The following is a 22,436-nucleotide window of genomic DNA, read 5'->3' on the forward strand; positions in this document are numbered from 1 at the left end:
TATAATAACATGGCAAACACATGCCTGGGAGTCCCATTTAATCTCCATGAAAATGTGTGTATTGTTTTTGTTTCACATATGGGATCGTTCAGTAGTAATGGACAATTTTAAGAGGAATACTGAGGGTGGACAATAAGGTGACAAAGTTTGTCACTTTTTGGCAGCTTTTTTGTCATTTGCTACTTAAGTTGACCAACCCCCAAAGGAATGCGTGTCTGTCTCGCGATAATAAAGAAGAACGAAGACAAAAGAAGTGAATTGACTAATTTTTTTCGAAGGAAATAATTTATAAGATTTTCTTAGAAGTCTTCGGTGATCATTCTCAATTTAGACAGTATGAAAGAACCCAACACATTATTAATTTCCTTATTTCTACTGATTTTCATGATTTTTAATTTGATTATCACTATTCTGGTTTAATTAAATTAAAAGCAATAAAATATCTGTTTAGCATATTTAGTGAGACATAAAGCCTTCAGCTAGAGTTCCCCGATGGAGACCTTTTCAATCTATCATCATTTCTTTTTCTTTTTTCATTATTATCTTTACGTATGAATATATACATCTGGCCGAGAAATAAACATTAGTGTATTCTGAAAATACTCTATGAATTATAAAAAAGATTTTCTCGGGAAATCCTCTCAATTCTTAATGGTGACAAGTTTATTGCTTTTTTCATGGCATGAATGAATGAGTGTATTACTGTATTTATCATTTGTCGCGAGTCGTGGTTTTTTATTTTGCGCTTATGAACTCACATTAAGAAGAAGAATGAGAGCAAGTAAAATAAATTTTGTGTCGCGAGACTTCCTGAATGAAAATTTTCATAATTTAGCTTTTCATAATAATATTATTTTATTCATTTACGTAAAATAAAGTCATTACTTATTTATCTCTTATTTTTTATTATACAATAATAAAGTTGTTCATTAAATGGGTCACACATTTGCTGATAGCAAACATTAGCATTGGGTCATTCGATGCGGAAATGTTTATGCTTTTATTGATATAAAATTTGAAATATTCATTGGATCATCTTAATCGTAATAAAATAGTTTTGCAAGCTAATCAATTCTATAACTCTATAAGTGTTCATTTTTTATTATTTCTACAACAAAAACCTCTTTTTATTCTTTTTCTTAATTTAGATTATTGTTCAATGCTGACATGATTTGCTGAGTTACACAAGAGCAAGGGGAAAAAATTTTCTTTTCACTGTTTATAAGTAATGCTTTAGAAGCACATGCTTTTGAAGAAGAAAAAGAATTACGCTCGATTGTGTTGAAGGAATATTTAAACTTAAAAGTAAACAATTATTGGTCTAAGCGTGCATAAAAGAAAATTAATTTAAAAATAGAATAGAGAAATAGAAAAATTACATCTTGGATTACTTATACAATCTTATTAAAAAAAATTACAACTCTACGATCATTCAACAATAAATTATAAAAGTTGACATGTTGGATCGAGGACCAGTAAGTATAAATAGTTAAAAACAAAACATTATTATTCACATGATCTAATTGACAGCTGCTCATGTGATAAGATGCAAATAATTTTAAACAATATTGGAATGTAAACTAAACTCTTGTTCCCATTGATTAATTGAAAATAAAAGTTTACATGAGTTCAATATGTAGATTAGCTCTACATACTAGTAGCATGTAACTAGATCGTAACTATAAATAATGCAAATTAATGAATTTCATTCATTTACTACTAATTTAAACATTCTTTGTTTTGTCAATCAAACTGAATAATATTTTCATTATTGCATCATAAACTTTGATTAGAAATCGAAGAAATTAAACTTACCTTAAACTTTATACAATGTCAAAGCTTTTATACTGAAACCCTAACAGACAATGAGAGTGCCTTAATCATGTGAAGATACTCATCGATATAATTGAGCATGCTAAAATGTGTGGATATGCACATGAGCACCCTCATTGTCTGTTCGGAAAGTCATTCAAATGTGAATGTTCTGAAAAGAATTTCAATCTAATAATCTCTAAACAATTTCATCCTTTGTTCTAAAACACTTGTTTGCTAGTTTTTCTTGCATAAATTATTGATAAATTATTATCATCAAATATAGAATACTAATGAAGTACGAGGGCGTGTTTGAAAGCTTATGAGCTTCACAATATATTAGAATTAATATTGATTTAATTAGAAATTCCAATACAGTGAGTTTTTCATAAATGCTCCTAAAAGACAAAGAGCATGCTCCCGGGAACTTGCTCACTTTAAGTATAGTAGATGAGCTACCCTACTCTGTTCTTGAAACCATACTCTTTGCATGCAAGGGAATTTTTACATGAAATTGCGATTAAAACATGCTCTAATTAATTAAGTATATTTAGTTTTTCTGGTGTTTATGATACAAAGTATAATTTGAAAACATTTTGATAAAATATTTTGCCTCAGTTCTTCCTATGTTTACCTAACGAATGCGCGTCAAATTTATGTAAACATTCAACAAAACATTAAATGTTATGAAAAGCCTCCCCAACTTATCGTTTCATACATGTATGTACAAATTAAAAAGAACTGAAAGAGAATTATGAATACCAATAGAGTGTAGCGGAGATACGGCATGTGAAAAAAGTATCTAATAAAGCTAAACAAATCACATATACAAAACGTTTTTCTATAAAAAGCTGAGAAAAATGCTTTTAGGAAACGAATGAAAAAATAGCGAAATAGTAAAGTCATATTGCTTAACTTCTATATATATATTTTATTGTATTCAAGTATTTTTTTCGTCAAACCTGTTGCTTGTACTTAGATATTGCAGTAGAAAGATACATAATAATATATTCAATTATTTTATCACATCACGACATGCTAGCAAGCAATTCTTTTTATATTGAACATAAGAATCAATTTTATTCGTGCGCATAGTAAGGTCTATACTTAAATGCAAACAAAGTAAATATGTAAATCATATGAAGTGCATGTTCTATGTGATGAAATTGATAAAATCATAATTATACCTTATTCCTTATAATGCAATAAAATATGCCTTTATGAATAAAACTTTATTACAATATTTTTTCCTTATTTTACTATTTTTCTAGGTTCAATTAGAGAACGATAAATTGCGTCGTGATTCACGAATTGATTTGTCAAATTTATGTGTATCATCAAATGCAATGAGACAACATAGTGATCAAAAAACGTCAACGACACGTGTTCGTAATTCCAATGGTCTCTTCATAGATTCACAGGGAAACAGCATCCCACTAAGTCCAGTCAGTAGTAGTAATTCATCAAGTAGCAGTGATAATGTTGAACACCATAAGCCAGTTTCAATGACAACATCAGGTAAGCTTAATACCTTTTCATATTAAAATGATATGAGTTAAAATCAAAAAAGAGCAGTTGCGTGGGAAGTAAAAAAATATTTTTCGCCCTGGTTATTATGGATTTATGAAAAGTCTTATTAAAGGTTAAAAGAAGAAAGTTGAGGCATACAAAAGTTCAAAGATAAAACTTTTAGAATTGAATTCGTTCCACATATTTTCTATACTGTATGGATATTACCCTTTAACTGTTTAGCACCGCTTTTCTTTATACCATACAATTATTATGACTTTTTTGCAAAACTATTCCTATTTTCACTTTCAATTCTCCTCAGTTTATGACTTAATTTGATTAGAAAAAATCATAATGTAGTTAAATACAATGGTGTCATATGATTAATGATGTTATTTTTAATATTCTACAGAGGTTCTTAAACAGTATGGAAGTAGACTTAGTGATTATGAGAAGCAAGAGATTGAAAAGTATCCAGAAATATGGTACGTAGGATTAGAATCGGTAAAGATTAATGCAAAACCTGGAACTCCATTAAATTGCGGATATGATGATGAAAACGGAAGTTATAATAAGGTACAATATTTATTTAATGACTAATAATGACATACTTACAAGTATTATTTTTCATTTGAAATAACACAGGTCATTCATGATCACATTTGCTATCGGTATGAGATTTTGGAAGTGATTGGCAAGGGAAGTTTTGGTCAAGTAATTCGTGCATTAGACCATAAAACCAATCAGTATGTTGCAATCAAAATCATTCGTAATAAGAAACGATTTCATCATCAAGCTCTAGTAGAAGTTCGAATTTTGGACGAACTTAGAAAGAAAGATGCCGATGGATCTCATAATATTATCCATATGTTGGATTATTTTTACTTCAGGAATCATTTGTGCATAAGTTTTGAGTTAATGAGGTGAGTATTTTAATCATGAAACATGATACTTTTATAGATATATAAAATTATACATTCCCCATATGACAAGCGTATTAAGTTTAATATATGCAAAACTATCGATCAGCTTTAAACGAACAGAAATTGATAAAATTTTGGGGTTTCTTGCATAGTCACTTGGTGTTTGAAAGGAAATTGTTCTCTTGTCAATTCTCATTCAGAAGCTTGCTATTTATAGACAGTGTAATATAAGGACAATAAAAGCAATAACAATAGTTGTAATAATACGGAAATAGAATTTTATTTCATTTTACTATATGTAAAGTAAATTCCTTGTAGAATTTTATTTCTACTTCTTTTCCATTTTTAGTCTATATTCTTCCTCAATCAGTAAATATGAAAAAAAATATCGAGACTAAACTTATCGAATATAATTTATTGCATTGTTTTTATTGTCACGATATTAAATAAAGTTGCACCCTTCTAATAAAAAGAGCCGCGCAATATGCGACTTCTTCATTTTTCAAAAAAACAAGATAAATGTTATGTAGAAAATCAAAGAAAAAAAAAATGAAAATTATAGAAAAATTATTTACCCACATACATATTAGATGTCGTTTAAATATGAAATAAAAAATAAACAGAATAATGGAATCGACAGACAGGATAAGATTTATATATAAATACAAAAAAATAGGTACAAAAACAGAGATAGTCAGACAGACATGACAAAAATCGATAAAATGTCAGCAAGGACATTGAAATGTGCACACGATTATCATTACAACAAATTTTCTTCCTTTATTTTGCACGAGGAAGAAAATGCCTTTGTTTGGCATATGAGAATGTTGCAAATCACATGCATATGGTACAATGTAGATGCAAGAATCTTCATTATTAAAGGATGATTATAGGAATCGTGATTAAAGTTCTATTTCTGATAATTATAATATAGCATGATGGGGATAATCAAGAATATGAGGATAATGATAATGGAAATGGTGAAATTTGTTCAATCAAACTTAAATCTAACTTTCAAGAGTCTTCAATTATAGTTCGTTAAGGGATTAAAAATGTCCTTCAATATTTCTCAGCTTATGAATGAAAAATATCCAAAATCGTTAGAATTCCTCATTAACTAGGCATTACCAATTATAACGACTTTTGTACTATATAAAGAAGGAGTTAGCTTTTTATTCAGACTTCAAATGTGCAGCAAGTAAATTTCTTAAGGTTGCTCATTTCCCCACATTTCATATAAAAAACAACAATAGTAATTTCTCAAGCAAATCTATTTTAAATTATGCCAAGATTCGTAATCAGTACTTTTATCAAGAATAATGATAAGTTGAATGAATTTAAAAAATTCCGTCTTTAAAAGTGACTGACTACTAAATTTTTTCTTTTTTTACTTTCGTCGTTACCGATAAGCATTGAAATTTTTACTGTTGTAGCACGAATGAAATTAAAAGTTATCATGGAATATAAATAAAAAATTTTACCGAATTCTGTGCAAAGTATTAACTTCAAAATTACAAACTGATGTAGTTGCAATAAAACTCAAAGTGATTAACAACAATCGATGTTGTCAATGAAAAATCTGTAAAGGAACTTTCAGAACTTACATTATTTTGATTGTTTAATGAACAAAAATTTGTTTTCAACATTCAAATTTTATTTACCTCCAATAAATTATGTCCTGATTTTTTTTAAATCGCATCGCGTCAATATTTCATTTGACTGTATGCTACTTTTCCCTTCAAATCAAATTACAATAAGTAAAATTTTGATGATAAAAAATTGGAAGGGAAGTCTTATAATATTTATTACATTTTATTATATTCCAAAAAGCTTCATTGAACTTCTGTTGAAAAACATCACAATTTGTAGTGCAAGTTCTTATAGAAGAACAAGGTTTTAGTGTGCAGTTTTTCCTGTCTGTCTAGAACAATGGTGAGCAACCTGTATGCAGCGGCACACTAGTATGATCACTGCTGATCTAGAACTCTAGAGTTCAGAATTTTGGATCTTATAGCTTCGACTCAGAATAGCACAAGTCGGTTGATCGATCAAATGTTCGGTAACATGGTCAAAAATGCTATAAGTACAAATCTTGGTGCTTAATTTCAGAGTTTTAATTGAAAAAAAATGGTCAAATTCTAACCATGCAAACCCTGAACATGAAAAATCGTTCCAGAAATATCCAATGTTCGTGAAAACAAAAATTATGAAAAAAAGTAAGAAGAAAAATTATACTTCACTTTATTCTTATAATTCCGAACCTGAAGACATTAGCATAATCGGAAATAATCTTCTCGAAACGGTACCATCGTGTAACAAGAAAGGAAACTTTGATAAGGCAAAATATGAGCAGTAGTTTTTCATTAATTTTTATGTCAGTTTAATTAAGTATTTGTATAAAGTAAGAAAGTCAGCAATGAGAAGTAACAAAAAAGAATTTTTTTATTGAAAAACTTTTTTTTTTCTCATAATTTTTTTTCCAGTCGTTAGCAACAAATTAAATTATTTTTATTGTAATGTCCTTTTGTAAAGTTATTTTTACCATACTGGAAAATTTGTGTATGAAAAATAGGGTTGTGCATGATCATAAAGTTTACTAACAATATAATGATAATGCTTCTATTATTATCACAACATAATATATATGCACATGAAAATTATCAAGGGGTAGAACAAATCAGTTCTTCTTGACATTCTACAAGGCTTTATATCTAATTGATTAGATATGGATTATGCAGCATAACAAGCTTAGTCAACTTTAATAATATAGAATAAATTTTCATAAGTTATTAATTTATCACTTATTTTTGGGATCAAGTTTATAAATCTTTCTAAAGTACATAAAATGCTTAATAACCACAGTATATAATAAAGTGTCTAGTTAAAAATTCAAAAAGTCTTAAGTATTGAAAATGTAATTTGAAAACATTTTCATTAACAATTTATGAGATAACAGATTTATAGCCCGATCTACACATAATTAAATGTTGCTATCATCACGGCGACAAAAAGGCAGTATACCAAATGATTTTGTAACTTACTTACTGCAACTAAGTACCGATGTGAAGCTTAGGTTACAACAAATGGCTTTTCATCGGAATCTGTTGCTGGCTCTATTGCCTACTTCTTCTTCTTTGCTGGCAGTAACGATCAGTTGTGATTCATGACCTTCCTTAGATGTCACCTATTTTGTACAATACCTAGTGACAATCAATTTCCAAATTCGGTTGTTGTCGCCAAGCATTTTGCTTCCAAATATACTTCCAAGTCTTTGTTGTGGTGGAAACAGTTCAACATGTGTCGCTTGGGATGATTATATTGCTTGGCATTATTTCATGAAAATTTATATGCACAAACTTTAAATGAGGTTTATTATCGATAGTAATTTTCATTAGATTTATTGCAATAAAAATTATCAAAATAATAAAAACAATAGGAGAGTGTGAGTGACAAAACCAAGGAACTTAAAAGTCAAATGTAGTATCTTCATCGTGTGAAAAAGAAATTAATTAGTAAAGAAATACGTTTTACTTTCATTTCTGTAAGTTCAAATTCACGTCTTTCGTAAGCAAATTCCCTTCATACACGAAAGCTGACGTAGTTTGGAAATGTGATTCATTAACTTATTTTGAAGGGGAATACGCCAAAAAAAGAAGTCAAACACAAACAAAAATGTAAATCAAAATTTCATTAATATTTATTTTTTTCCTTTTTTTGTTTCTTTACTTTCAGCTTAAATCTTTATGAACTAATAAAAAAGAATAATTATCAAGGCTTCAGCTTAAGTCTAATTCGTCGTTTTTGCAATTCTATAGTTAAATGTTTGCGCTTACTTTATTATGAAAATGGTAATGACTAAATTTATTTTTACCAATTTTAACGATAATTAATTCCATTTTTTTTTTTTTCTATTTTTGTTTTCAGTAATTCACTGTGATCTCAAACCGGTAAGTTCAATGAAATTCTACTTTTATCTCATCTTACGGAATTATTTATTTGCAAATATTTGCTTATTTTAAAATTCACAGGAAAATGTTTTACTAAAGCAACGAGGAAGTAGTTCGATAAAGGTTATCGATTTCGGCAGTTCATGTTATTCTCATAGGAAAGTTTACACCTACATCCAATCTCGCTTTTATCGTGCTCCGGAGGTTATCCTTGGACTCTCTTATGGTACAGGAATCGATATGTGGAGTTTAGGTAATTTATAAATGTCAAAAATTTCCATTTTGTCGAGCTCACGTCAAACATTTTCCCAAGATCATTGATGTACTTGCTGTATTCGATTAAAGCTTCAGAAATTCTAATACATCACGAAAATGTCCTTCCATTTAATAATAATTATAGTCTAAGGTCACTTACACAAAAATGTGTAGTTAATATTCATCATATTCTTACTTCGCACCTAATTGATTTAATTTTTAAAAAAATAATGATGAAAAATGAAAATCAAAACATTCACCTATTAATTGATTTACACGCACGTTGTTCAAACGGTTGTTCCTTGCATCGCACGTGTTAAAAACACAATAGTTGAGATTTATTCTACTATGTAATACAATAGTTAGCTTATTTGACGGCTAGAAGAACAATTTATATTATTTGACCATTATTTTGACCTAAACGTACTCCCTGAAACATCGTGTGCGCTATATTAGCTTGTCATGTTATTTCATTTCTTTTCTAATTAAGCTTGTGGTCAGCAAGGGCAAATAAACTTTTTTTTTCTAGCATTTCTAGTCACAATGTTTTATGCTAACGAAGCAATTTTTTGTTGTTTACGTCAAGGAAAAACGTGGAAAAAGAGAGAGAGAAAAAATTAAGAAATTTTGGTTAGACGGTTGACGCAAAAGTGCTCACTATAATTGAATAATAATGTTTTCCTTGTGGACAACATTAAAGTAATGTGCTTTGAGAAATCTGATTTATTTTATATATTTTCGTTATTTTCTCATTTGCGTAAGCAAATCAATGCATAAAGTATGAAATAAATTGTATGCGTGCTAAAATAAATTTAATAAATTATAATTGACCAATAATTACACAAATCTATGTCAATGACAATAAAGGGATAATAAAAATATTAAAAATTCAAACTAAAAAGGCACAAATTGAACTCTTCGTGTCATTCTCAACATTTTTATGCATTTTATGGAATTTTCAACACGTTTCTTATTGTTCATTTTTTAATTTCTTTATAGGGTGTATTCTTGCAGAACTCTACACCGGATATCCTTTGTTTCCGGGCGAAAATGAAGTGGAGCAATTAGCATGTATTATGGAATTATTGGGTACACCGCCCGATGAGTTAATAAATCAAGCTACACGTCGTCGTCTCTTTTTTGGTATGTTTCACACATCGCTCTCATATTTCCATATTTATTTAATCAATTATTCCAGCTATAAATAGAATTTTTTGTGCAAATTATATTAATTAATTATATTTTTCGCAGATTCACGAGGAGTACCACGTTGTATAACAAATTCTAAAGGTCGTAAACGTAAACCTGGATCAAAAACCTTATCACAATCATTAAGATGTAATGATACATTGTTTATTGACTTTGTTAGCAGATGTCTTGAGTAAGTTTTAATATTTTTGCTAATTAATATACAAATTTTAATACTTTAATAATTGCTTATAGATGGGATCCAAAGAAGAGAATGACACCAGATGAAGCTATTCATCATGAATGGTTACAACCAAGCAGCTCATCATCAACATTTGTTTTGACATCATCAACATCTGCCACATCACTCGTCAAACACAATCGATCAAATGATCAACTTAAAGAGAATGATCAAAGTCAGCAACAGCAAATATTGCAAAAATTTCAACGATCTCAACCTATAACACCATTAACAATTTTACCACAAATTAAAACACCAGCATCAACAAATCATCGTAATCAGCGAAACAATGCAACAACAACATCATCCATTACAAATGATTCCAAGGATGGTAATCGAATAAAAGGTAATAATTACAAGACTGACTTGAAGCAAATATTAATTGCTAAATAATAAATGTTGATAATATACAGTTCTTGGAACATCTACAACTGAATTAGATGTATCAACTCAAAAACAATGCCAGTACTATCAGCCGCCACAATTCCGAAAGATATCGACTACCATAAATAATCATGCAATGCAATATTCGACAATTTCTAACACATCATCATCTTCGTCATCATCAATAAATAGTTCAGGAAAATATGGAATGTCACATTCTCAAAGCACCGGAGATGTTTCAGCTATTTATGGAAAAGCGTGACATGTACATACATTTGATAAGAAAATCAAACCTAATCAGACACATAAATTTATTAGATATGCGAACAAGTAATTATGTGATTTAGCATTATGAGTGTGATAAAATCTGTAACAAAAAAAAATGTTTAAAAAATTCTCTTAAAGGAACCAATTAATTGATAATTGAAAATTGGAACAAAATTACTATATATACGATTTATAAATGATATCATCTTATTATGATTCTATTGCTGAAAAATTATTTTTCTTTTTTGTTCATATTTTATTTTCATCATATGTGCGAAATATACCCATGAGAAAGGAATAAAAATGCTTGACATGCTACAATTTTTAATGACTGACTATTGGGCATGTCAAAAAAATATACATAATGTAACTTGCTGTCAGTAACACCACTGATATTGTGGCAAGTCAAAGATGAAAATTGTCGCTAATTAGGATAATAATCAACATTAAATTACATAATATGCATACATAAAAAAAAGTTATTACAATAAAAACATTGTTCATGAGACTGCAATTTCTCTGCTTTAATCTTTAAGATATTAATGCTTATATATATACAAGCAAAACAAAGATTTTACGTTTCATTTTACTTACTAATCAAAATTAGCAGCAAAGGTTTTCTTTACTTTGTGAGTCGTTTGGGAACTTTATTACACATTATTAAGTCCTAAAGGTATGAGTATTAGGATATGCTACAATATACGGTGATCCCTTGTAACATTGACAACAATCTATTGATTTAGAAACCATTTCTAGTATAAACTGAGTCCACGTTTACAAAAATGTGGGACTAGAAACAAGAGGCCTTACTTTTGAGCTATCAGATCCTGAGACACACAAGAATAATAAGCCGAGAACTGAAATTTAAGTAAATTCACAAAACAGAACCTTAATGAGAAATTTTATACACGTAATATGCTAGTCACTGTTGGCTAACGGTAACTAATATATCTGGTTCTTAAATGTGAACATAAAATGTTCCGAAATTCACAGTTAATTGTCTTACAGAACAAGAACTACCGCCTCTATAAGCAACAATGTTCACAAGAACATTCAAAAATTTATTTAATTAAAAAACATTTTAAACACCATATGAAGTGGTGGACAACAAAGTTCAGGAAACCTTAGCAGTAAAACATATGACAAAATCGGTCAACAAACAAGAAGTGATAAAATGGATTAACATAGGTAGAATTTTTTTTTGTATTAATGTCGCTATTCTCGAATTTGAGATATGTATGATGAAACTGTATGTTAATTTTTTTATTTAATTAATTTTTGCAATTTCTCTCATTTTTGTCTTCTATGCATAAGCTTTAAAAGGAAGAAACTTGTCTATACATTTTCTTATGAATTTTTATCTATAGCCATTTTTATTGTACTAAAACAAAATATGATAATAATAAAACAAAAAATAACTTCCACTGGATTTGAAAAAAAAAAACAAATAAAATATTATTACGTAAACATGGATGTGAAATGTTGAACAGAAATGACAAGTGAAAAAAATTGTATAATCATAAAAGCATACACATTTTTAACTTAGTGAATGAGACAAATCGTTTAAAGAATTTCTGTTGTAGATAAATAAAAAAACAAAAAAAAAACGAATGCTTCTTAAAAATTAAAGAGACCAAACATGTAAATCTACTTCCTTTTCATTAACTTTACATTAAATCCTCAAATAAAATCAATTATGTCAACCTAAATCAATAATAATTTTAAAGAAAACAAAAAGAAAAAAAAAATAGAGAAAATCATACAATAAAAATGATTCGAATTTGAAAACTGTTTGAGTTTTATTTACATCACTATTTTGACAGGCCAATTAATAATATGTCAATTCTGAAAATTATCTCAATATGCTTTACAACAATTCTATCCCTAAGCAACTCAGGCATATGAATATGTACATATGAAATACATACGAAGTCTTAATGGACATCGGACTTCGTATGTCTTCTAAATGACTGTCAAACTGAGATCTTAGCCTATAGTCATTTCGCTGGCCGTGCAGATCAATAGCCTAATCAAAATAATATCCCATAGTCATTTAATCATTCAAATGTTGTTAGGAAGCATCACTTATTAACAAATTTTTAGACCCCAATCCCTACAAAATTTCTTTTAAAAACCTTTTTTTTTTGAAAATTGAAACCATATTGAGTTGATGATACAAGAAGTTGATGACTAGTTCTAACGTATTTTTGTCAACTCGATCGTAGACCTCAACCTTCCTGTCATCTTTCTCGTTCGTCTCAAAAAGCGAGCGTATTAAGAAAACGATCCCTAATTAGATCTTGATGGAAAGAAAAATTATCTTCAGATGGACTTTTTCTATTTTACAAGAAAATATTCTCATATAAAGAAAGTGTTCAAAAGCATGTCAAATGCTAATAAATTATTTAAAAACATTTGAGGAGTTTCGAAGTCAAAAATGTGAAAATTTTTTAAATTTTTCGGAAACCGTTAAAAAATGTTATCATCATACAAAAGCTTCATTTGTAAGCTTTATGCATGACATTTATCTGAAATTAAATAACAACAAACATTTCCCGACATCTCATAGCTTTTAATTTTCTTACACTAATTATTCGCATGGTCGTTCTTTCATTCATTGATCATACTTTCAATTTCAATTCATTCTATGAAATAACAAATGAAAAATCAAAAATATTAATTATAACATAAATTATAATTGCACGGTAATCTATCGAGAAAAAAAAGTAAATTTTAAAGTTCGAGAGATAAAAGCATTTCCGCCGCTTTTTTGATACTTTTTCAGAGATCGTGAAGTTTCTTGTTTAATACTTTTGCGTGCATGTTAAAATCATTTTGTCTGGCAATTCATAAAATTCGTAAATAATCGAGAGGGAGAGACAAAACAAGCTGGAAAGAGCAATATGCAATTCTTTGTTGTAGTACTTACAAAAAAAAATTCATTTTACATGGTAAGTATGAGCTGAGAAATGATCAAAAAAAATACTATGAATAAAGTAGCAAAACAAAACGAACAGAAGAAAAAGAAGCAGACTCAAGCATCAGCCGTAGTAGACACGGAAAGAAAAATAAAAACTGTATACAATATACACACGCTCATCTTAATTGTTGTTTTTTGAGAGAAGTTTTGCGATATGAAGATGAAAGGTAAAAGAAATTTTCATTTCTACCAAAAAGAAATTTTTTTGTATTATTTTATTCAGTTACGTTTATTCGGTCGTGCTGTTCAGTCGCAATAATTTAAGGAGTGAGCAGATATTTGTAAAAAGTTAAATAAATAAAAAATTATATTTATAAAGTAAATCCAAGGAAAGCAGTAAAGAAGAAAAGAGATTGTAAGACTTCAAGTTCGATAAGTCATCGCATTGCATAGTTCAATTTCGAAAGGAAATTTTTACTCCACACAACACTATTAGTCTGAAGATATAAATGAAATAAAGTTGTGAAGGAGAGAAGTAAAGAAGTTGAAATTTCAAGTATTGGAAGATAAAAAAAGGAAATAAATAAAAATTAAGCAACGATAGTTCGAGGAAGAATAAGAAATAAAATAAATTATCATGGGCACAATGAAAGTGATATTTGTGCTTTATTGTGTATTATTAGCAGAAATTAATTCGCAAGGTATTGCGCCATATCGACAAGTAAGTATATGTCAAAACATGTATATTTTAAGTAATTTTATTTCGGGTTTTTTGGCATCAAAAAGGAAAAAGAAAGAGTTTAAAAATTTGGGGATGATTAAATTTATTAAAGGTTAGGCCTTAAATCAGTTGCTATTATGAATTAACAAGTCTCGACACACTTCAAAAGTTGGGACTTTTTGACTAAAATAAGATATGATGAAATCGTAAAAATTCAAATTTTAATAAAATTCTCAGAAATCATCTCAATAAAAAATTTGTGTCTGTCCGAAATTGCAGGCTTTTAGCCTTGGTCGAATTTTATGGTACATCCTAAAACTACAAGCCTGTGATTCTGGGAAATGCAGGCCTGAAATCGATTCTTGACCGAACTCTAATAAATCCTGTAATTTATACAAATTCCTTATCTTGATAACGATTTTAGTATCAAAAGTTAAGGAATGTCATCCGGGTATTCAATCATACATCAGATTAAAATTCATAAATATTAAGTTAAAGGTGCAAAGTTAGGGACCGATTGTACCAACATTCCAAATATTAACCTGTTTCGTTCACATACAATCAAGAAACAATATGTCATAATGATTCCTGCCAATTTTATAACTACATAAAAAAGGAAGGAAAGAAATGACGAAATAAATTTCTCCTCATTTTATTGCGATGTGATATTCGCAGCAATACAGCCGAGATTTTTCGAAAAGGAAAAAAAATGAATGAAATCATAAAATTTGTCTTCAACATTATCTTATTATGCAGTTGAAGATTCACAGCCGCGCGTTGTTGTCTTTTTCACTTTCTTTCAGTTTTATTTGAAGAAGAAAAAGAAATATATTAAAAATATGCATTTTCTCTTGATAGCACACAGGGAGATGTAAAAATTGCATATTTTTAAAGTTATATAGGAATGTTTATAGCCTGCCTTTATATTTGAAAACGAAAATTTCTAGTATTGTATCGACCTACTCATCGGAATTTTTAAGCTAATAGCATCTATCTTTTCCTATTATCAATCTGACGATGTATTTTTAAATTTCAATCAGCTAGGCTTCAAATATTGTTGTCTTTAGACAATATCATTAATCATATGGACTTGTAACATTTTCAAACAGATGGAAATTTTACTTTTATTACAAGTATGATATCATTATTAGAAAACTGGGTACTAATGACACTCTAACATGCAGTCGATAACCTTTTGAAGTCTTAATGTGCATTTTAATATCCCTCAATTCCAAAGAGAAAATTTGATGTATTTCCTTATGATGAATTTAAGCATAAGAGTGATCATTTAGCATTTTATGGTTTTTTAAAGATGTTTTAGCCATCATAAGCTGAACATCAGCTTGAACTAATGCTGCATTTATAAAACTATTTAAATCCAAGTGACATAAATGGAGAAGGCTCAGTCATGGAACTTTTAGGGTTCCGCTAATGCTTCTTATATTAACAGTAAATTTAAGTCGCCTAAATTTGGCACTCATATGGGATAGCTTAAGGGAGCATTAAAAGCTCGACAAAGGAACTATCTCTTTTTATGTCACTCGGGATATAAACGAAAATTGAGGTTGATTGCGATTTTTAATTTTCATAAAATGCCACATCAACTCCTCCTTCTCGCAAGATATATTACAAATTCATTTTTATTGTCATTTCATGTCATTCAATTATCACTTGTAAAAAAATTAACATTCTTGAATGAAGACAATTGTTGTTTACAATATAGTCCTCTTCATTTCCGAACATGAAAAAAAAAACTTCATTTCGCCATGCGAACATTTTTTTACACGATTTTAAAGTAATTAATCTAGTAATAAATACATCCGCATATGAGTATCATAAAAAGAAATAAATGTAATCATCATTGTCATAAAGAAAGCCTCAATGGTTGTGGGTTATGTAAATATTTGTGCAAATTTACCATTAAAGTGTCTTCTTTTGTATTGGTCCTATGATTCTCTTTCAAAGTTTAACATTTGCTTCAATACTGAATGAAATAAATTTCCAACCGTCCACCGCTCATTACGAGTAGGTAAAATGAGTACTTAGATGAATTAACATTTTTCTCTGTATAATTTTAACAATTCAAGATGGACAATATACTGTCATTTAACACTCTGTGGTTGGAATAAATATTAAAAGATAAAATAAAAACACTTATAGAGAAGCATAAAAAAACTTTTTCTTTCATTTAATGCTTTGCAAAGCACAATCAAACATGCCTAAGGTATGAGAAGATAGTAAAATTAATTTTATTTTTTGCTAGCCAGGTGGTACATAGAGATATTAAGTGAAAATTGTTTAATCAATTGTTCAAAATTTCTTTTGAATGTACCAAACGATTTGTACATTTAAATCTCATCTGACCCATACTTTAAATTAAATTTCACACTACTTTTATTACTTCCGAAAGTTTCGCAATATTTAATTGTCATTTTCACATCAAAAGGTTATTCAACCCACCAATCAATCGACATATCCCAATGAGAAATCATGAAATGACCTCACGTATGATGATCAGAGACTTTACTCATCTTCATCTTGTATTAAATATTTATCAACCAAATATAACCTAAATACTTTTGTCGAAAGTATTTTCTTCATTCCTCACAAAAAAAAACAACATCTTCATAGTCGATAGCAGTAATAAATAGTATATGGTACCGCAATCGGAAGAACAGGGTACTAAAGCGACAAAATGAAGAAGAAACAAAACTCACATATCTGCGAGAAAATGAAATTGAGCGTCAGCGAAAATGAAAACGAAAATGAAAGGTCTTTTTTTAAAAATTCCTTTCCTACATCTTCTTTTTCTTCTTATTTATCTCGAAATGGTCAGCAAGTAAATAATCTTTCACATGTAATTTTACGTGATCGGAATGTTAAAAAGTGTATGTTCAATATTTTATTGTTACATGATCTTAAAATATTTATAATATACTGAAAAAGAATCTGTTGCCTCTTAATTTCAAGTGGATGGAATAAAAGAAATCTTATTCATCTGACTTCGTGAAAAGTAATCAGTCATCAATGAAAAGCTTTACATGAATCACACAAATGATATCTTTTGTTATTTGACAAATAATGTAATTCGCCCCAGGTCTCAAAGTCAAAAATTTTGATTGCTTCACTTAATGATCATACACATAAAGTACATTATGATTTGTATGCATAGATTCCAAACTTTAAGAGGTGCGAATCATTTAAAGTGAAATATTTCTTTAAGTATCCATAAAACAATTTTTAACTGCGAAAATGAGTTTAAAATTGGTAAATAAATTTTTTAACGATTTTTAAGTGTGTTTAGTTCATTAACATTGAGCATTACTCAACAGACGATTCTTGTAATATTTTTAAAATTACTCACTATACCACATAGATCACAACAATTATGATAACAATACATGTGAATGTAATAAATATCATGCCGATGCTTAATAGTTTTTGAATTTCTCTTAAATATTATCATAAAAAATCATTCACACTTTTATAAGAAAGTCAATTTAATATATTTAGAGAAAAAGTATGAATAAATTAAATTTTACGTTTTATTGATTTTATTTTATAATATTATAAACTTTTTAAAGCATTCCTGTCACTTTGCAAATTAATTTCAATATATTAGTTCCTCAGTTTCCTACTCAGTTTCTATAGTGTAATTTGATACACAATATTGTAGGTTTTTGATAATTTATTCTAAATCATTAAAATTTATTAGCTATTTTTATATTGTTTGACAATATTAATAAGAGCAAATAAGAGTTAATCTTTGTGAAACTTTAAACAACGTACAGCAAGCACTTTGCCAATAAAAATTTGAAGATAACTTCATCAAGGATGATATCAGTTAGGGGATCCAAAGGACACATATTGCTAATTAACAGAGCTCGAAGTCTTCTTGAATGAAATAAGGAGTCGTGTCAACTTTTTCATGCAAAATCCGAGACGACTTCGAGCTCTGTTAATCATCTTTACTTAATTCATTTATCAATGCAAAATTGAAATTGAAGAAGTAGATCAAGCACATGTTTTAAATGGCTAAAACTAATAATTTGTTATATGCACGACCATTTAATTTGATAACTTTTATTGTATTAAGAAAGCAAACAGATAATCTTTTTTATTTAATTTACAAAGTGAGCACGACCGAAAAGAGTAAATAATTCAAATCCAAAAGAAATCGAAAGTTATAGAAGCTTATTAAATAAACACACTTAAACCTTAACGCATTGACATAATCGTTTAAGATATTATTATTATTTTAATCCAATTTTGTAAATCTCAAAATTTAAAATTAAGCTCGATAATTCTGATACGATCAAGTGTAATTATTCAATTAAGTGAGAGGATAGAGTATCGACGTGAAAAAGTGATGTGTAATACCTTCAATTACACTTGATATAAAATTATCGAAACAAGCTTGTTAAGTTTTAACGCCACAATTATTAATGACAGACAATTACCGTTACGTAAATCTTTAATCTCTCGAATCATCACCATAAACTAGATGTCAAAAAGTAAAGTAAGTCAAAAGTCAACCAACATTACACTTTGAACTACATACATTAAAGAAATATATCTTATAATCTTTACGCAAAGTTTGTAATGAATATGCTTGAATTAAGTAAATTTCGGGTTTTATTGTCATGTCATTTTGTATGTTTTTCATAAATTACCGACAATGAAAAGGTAGTGAAAAATTTTAAAGAGCCTAATTTACTTAATAACTTTCTTTAACTGCAAGATCAATTTGGATCAAAGATAAATGAAGAGCTTATTAACCGCAAACGGATGATAAATTGAAAGCATACATTACACAATAAAAACTAATTAGATTTACATTTTGGAAATGCCAGAAAAATTTTGGAAAAATATTATTTGTGATTGATTGATTCCTTTAGTATTTTTTGAACTTAGTTACATAATGGGTAAATCCTTGAATGCATCATTAACACCAATGATGTGTGCAAATTCAAAATACCGCAGATTCAAAACATATTTTTCACTTTTATTTCTTATCCATTAACTAAACCAAGATACAACTTTTCAATATATCATTAAAAATGTATTTTAATTTACTTGAATGAAAACAACTGATGCATTATCTTTTAATAATAAGTCGATAATTTGAATAACAACAAGCATCATAAATGAAAAATTGAAAAACACAAAAATTGTAAGTAATTTACAAAATCATATACTCAACAAATAAGTGAAAATAATGCTTTATGAAGTGAGAGAGAAACTAAGATAAAGTATAAAAACTTATCACAAAATTGAAATAGAGCATATATGGAATATAAAAATATTAATTTATGGGTATGCAACATGATTTTCGTGCAGCAAAAATTTAATTTTAAAAATGGATAAGAAATTTATTTATGAAGCGAGGATTACCTAAGAATTCGAAATTGTAATCAGTGTTGGTCTTTGGAAATCTTACTGGACATAAGGTATAACAATCCTGAGCTAACCAAATGAAGAAGACTCTGTCAAGGAGCTTTTAAGGCACCGCTAAACTTCTTTTATTAGCACCAAACAGAAACCGTCCCAATGTGGCATCCAAATGGCTGATTAATTTGAATCAGCTCCGTGGCGGCTCCTTGTCTGTTTGGGTTGCTTATAAGTATTTATATCAGATAACTTAATTAGTACACATTTTTTAAATCTCCAAAATAAGTTTGATACTTTCATTAGTGTCCAATCCTATTTAAGCGTATCTCATTTCATAAACATTTCTGCAACCTAATGTTCAAATTAAGTATTAATTGGAAATCATCAGCTAACAAAATTATTGAGATTTCCATTTTCAGCACAATTTTACAATCATTTTTTCGATCGGATGCTTTCATTTCGATCAAATAAAACTGAATTTTCTCAATCGCTTTATTTTGTGATTTGAGGAACTGAATGTAATTTTTGGATATATTTAATGATAAACATTTATACACAATTTATCATATTCATTTTCATCATTAAATTTGTGGAAAAAAGTCAGTTTTCCTACCTTATTAAATTGATTTCCATATTAGTATAACGATCATCATCATTTACCATCAAGAGGCTTATTACACATTTACTTGTTACTTTTGTATTATGTAGCATTCAAACTTGATCTTACCTACTGTTAATCAAAAAACAATACTCCAGAAACAGAGTAACAATAACATGCGGAATAATTTATTATGCGCAGTCGGCACTAGCATGCATCGTGTACCAACAGCATGCGCTTAAAGTAAAGAAGAGATTAAATAAGAAAAAGAAAAAAATTGCGTAAAGTGAGAAATTTAAACATCATAAATTCTTCTTCCTCTTTCAAGAGTTCATTCATAGGAAAAGGTTAATTATTTTTTTCATTTTATACTGTGAATAAAATTAAATAATTTATTCGGCTCTTCACTCTTTGTGTCTCTATCATCTTCTCTTCTTCTTGCTTTGAATCATTTCGCATTACAGAATTGTTACTACTTAAGTAAATGAATTGATTGTATAATCAACACATTTTCTGCGTAAACAATTTTTACGTTTATTGTATTGAATGAAAGTAAGATGACGAGCTTACTCAGTAAATTATTCATGCTTTGTTCTTCATTCAGAGATCTTCATGACTCAACGGCGCAATTATTTAGCATTTTCGCAATATTTTGGTATTTTAAGATTGTTTCGAATAGCATACGTCGGTTAATCCTTTCAAAATCCGCAATCAAGACCAACGTGACTATAGTATGATTCTCCAATCCGAATCCGGTTACAAATCAGAGTCACGTCGATCTGAAACCTAATTTTTGATCGATTTTCCGATTTGTACTATTCGGATCATACCTGTGTGTTACATCCATCACGTGTAGGAGTCTCTATCACGTGTAGGAGACTTGATGGTGTGGTAAATGAACCTTTTTTATTTGTACTGTCAAGTTAAGTCCTGTAAAATTAAGCACACCACCTCCAATTGTAAGTCATTGCCAAAAACTTTCATCTTTGAAGTAGATTAGATTAGATTAGTTCCATTAAATAAATTAATTAAATTTAGTGTTAACAAAAAATAACAAAAGACTTCAATTTTTCAATTTAAGAAGTCAAGCAAGTAACTTCAATGAAAAGTGGCATTAAATTTGTCTGAAAAATTTAAAACGTTTTTCTTCTTTTTTCGTCTATTGATTGACACATTCCGACTCAAAGAAGCAGAAATTGCTTGAGCTAACAATAATAATGGTAAAATTGCTCATTTCATCCACTACATTTTTATTCAAGCGACTGATGACAGTGAAAAATTTTTTTTATTATGTTTTACTCTTTAAGCAAAAATACTGATGCGGAAACTTTTCTTTTTCGAAAGCATTTCATACCTTACTATTTTGTTGAGATTCCAAATCAATTTGTAATTTAATATTTGGAATATTGAATTAAAAGTTAAAAACATTGAGGTACTTTATATTTATTGCAAAATGATTTTTAATAGCTATTTTATACGGGCATCATTATATTCACAATTAGCAATTGAATTCTGTGTTTGGTGCTATACTATTCACATAACATTTGGTACACCCAACAGAAATTTTTTTACGATACATCCTTTCTAATTTTTTTGATTATATGAATATTAAAAAGGCAAATTTCTCCTTAACTAAATTTTTTTGTCAATAATTTAACGACATGCTGTAAAACAAAAAACGTGTGAAAAAATTTGATACCTAATCTACAATATTTTCAATTAATAATTTGATCGTGCAGCTCGGAATTCAATTTTATGATATTGAAATATTTTCCATAAATAATGATATTTGATGGATTTCATGATCAATGATTGTGCTTGCTATTTAATAGGCATTTCAACTTTTGATCTTGAACTTTATTCATATCATGTTGAAGAGAGATATTTGCATGCCTGCTTTCATTGTTTACTCAAATAATACACACTTTAAATTTTAAATTTCATTCATATTGATATTATATAGGAAGCGAGAGAAATCATAGACATACATACATTTTTGAAAGAATTAAAATTCAGTTCATCATAAAACTCAATAAAAAAATTAAATTACAATCGGAAACATCTTACAATCTTGTATCCATAACATAACATAAATCAGTTGATATTATCTCAATTCAATTTCGGGCTATTCATCATCAATACAAATCACATGTGTTTACATAAAAATGCGGATGTCTCTCTTTTTTTCTCGAGACAAAATCACATCAACTCAGTTTTTTAGAGGAAAACTTTCGAAATTTCATTATTTCAAACATATAAGTAACGGCATGGCGAGTCTAT

The 22,436-nt window shown here is 28.5% G+C and overlaps 1 protein-coding gene across 1 annotated transcript; it reads left to right on the plus strand.

Moving 5' to 3' along the window:
* Positions 1 to 1,204: 1,204 nt before the first annotated feature.
* Positions 1,205 to 12,235, plus strand: LOC139093014 (dual specificity tyrosine-phosphorylation-regulated kinase 2-like). Its single transcript, XM_070643597.1, has 11 exons — positions 1,205 to 1,475; positions 3,084 to 3,330; positions 3,734 to 3,897; positions 3,967 to 4,244; positions 7,977 to 8,092; positions 8,169 to 8,191; positions 8,273 to 8,444; positions 9,446 to 9,589; positions 9,698 to 9,827; positions 9,890 to 10,221; positions 10,289 to 12,235. The coding sequence occupies exons 1-11, from the start codon at positions 1,458 to 1,460 to the stop codon at positions 10,519 to 10,521; spliced, it is 1,857 nt and encodes a 618-aa protein (XP_070499698.1). The 5' UTR covers positions 1,205 to 1,457; the 3' UTR covers positions 10,522 to 12,235.
* Positions 12,236 to 22,436: the final 10,201 nt, after the last annotated feature.

Source organism: Chironomus tepperi, unplaced genomic scaffold (assembly GCF_022539635.2).
Source record: "Chironomus tepperi strain 1889 unplaced genomic scaffold, CSIRO-AGI_Ctep_v1 contig_319, whole genome shotgun sequence".
NCBI lineage: Eukaryota > Metazoa > Arthropoda > Insecta > Diptera > Chironomidae > Chironomus > Chironomus tepperi.

Excerpts from the sequence above, each read along its gene's own strand:
- LOC139093014 (XM_070643597.1), top strand. Across the intron at positions 3,331-3,733 it reads AGTTTCAATGACAACATCAG|AGGTTCTTAAACAGTATGGA; the intron begins GTAAGCTTAATA and ends AATATTCTACAG. Across the intron at positions 8,445-9,445 it reads AATCGATATGTGGAGTTTAG|GGTGTATTCTTGCAGAACTC; the intron begins GTAATTTATAAA and ends ATTTCTTTATAG.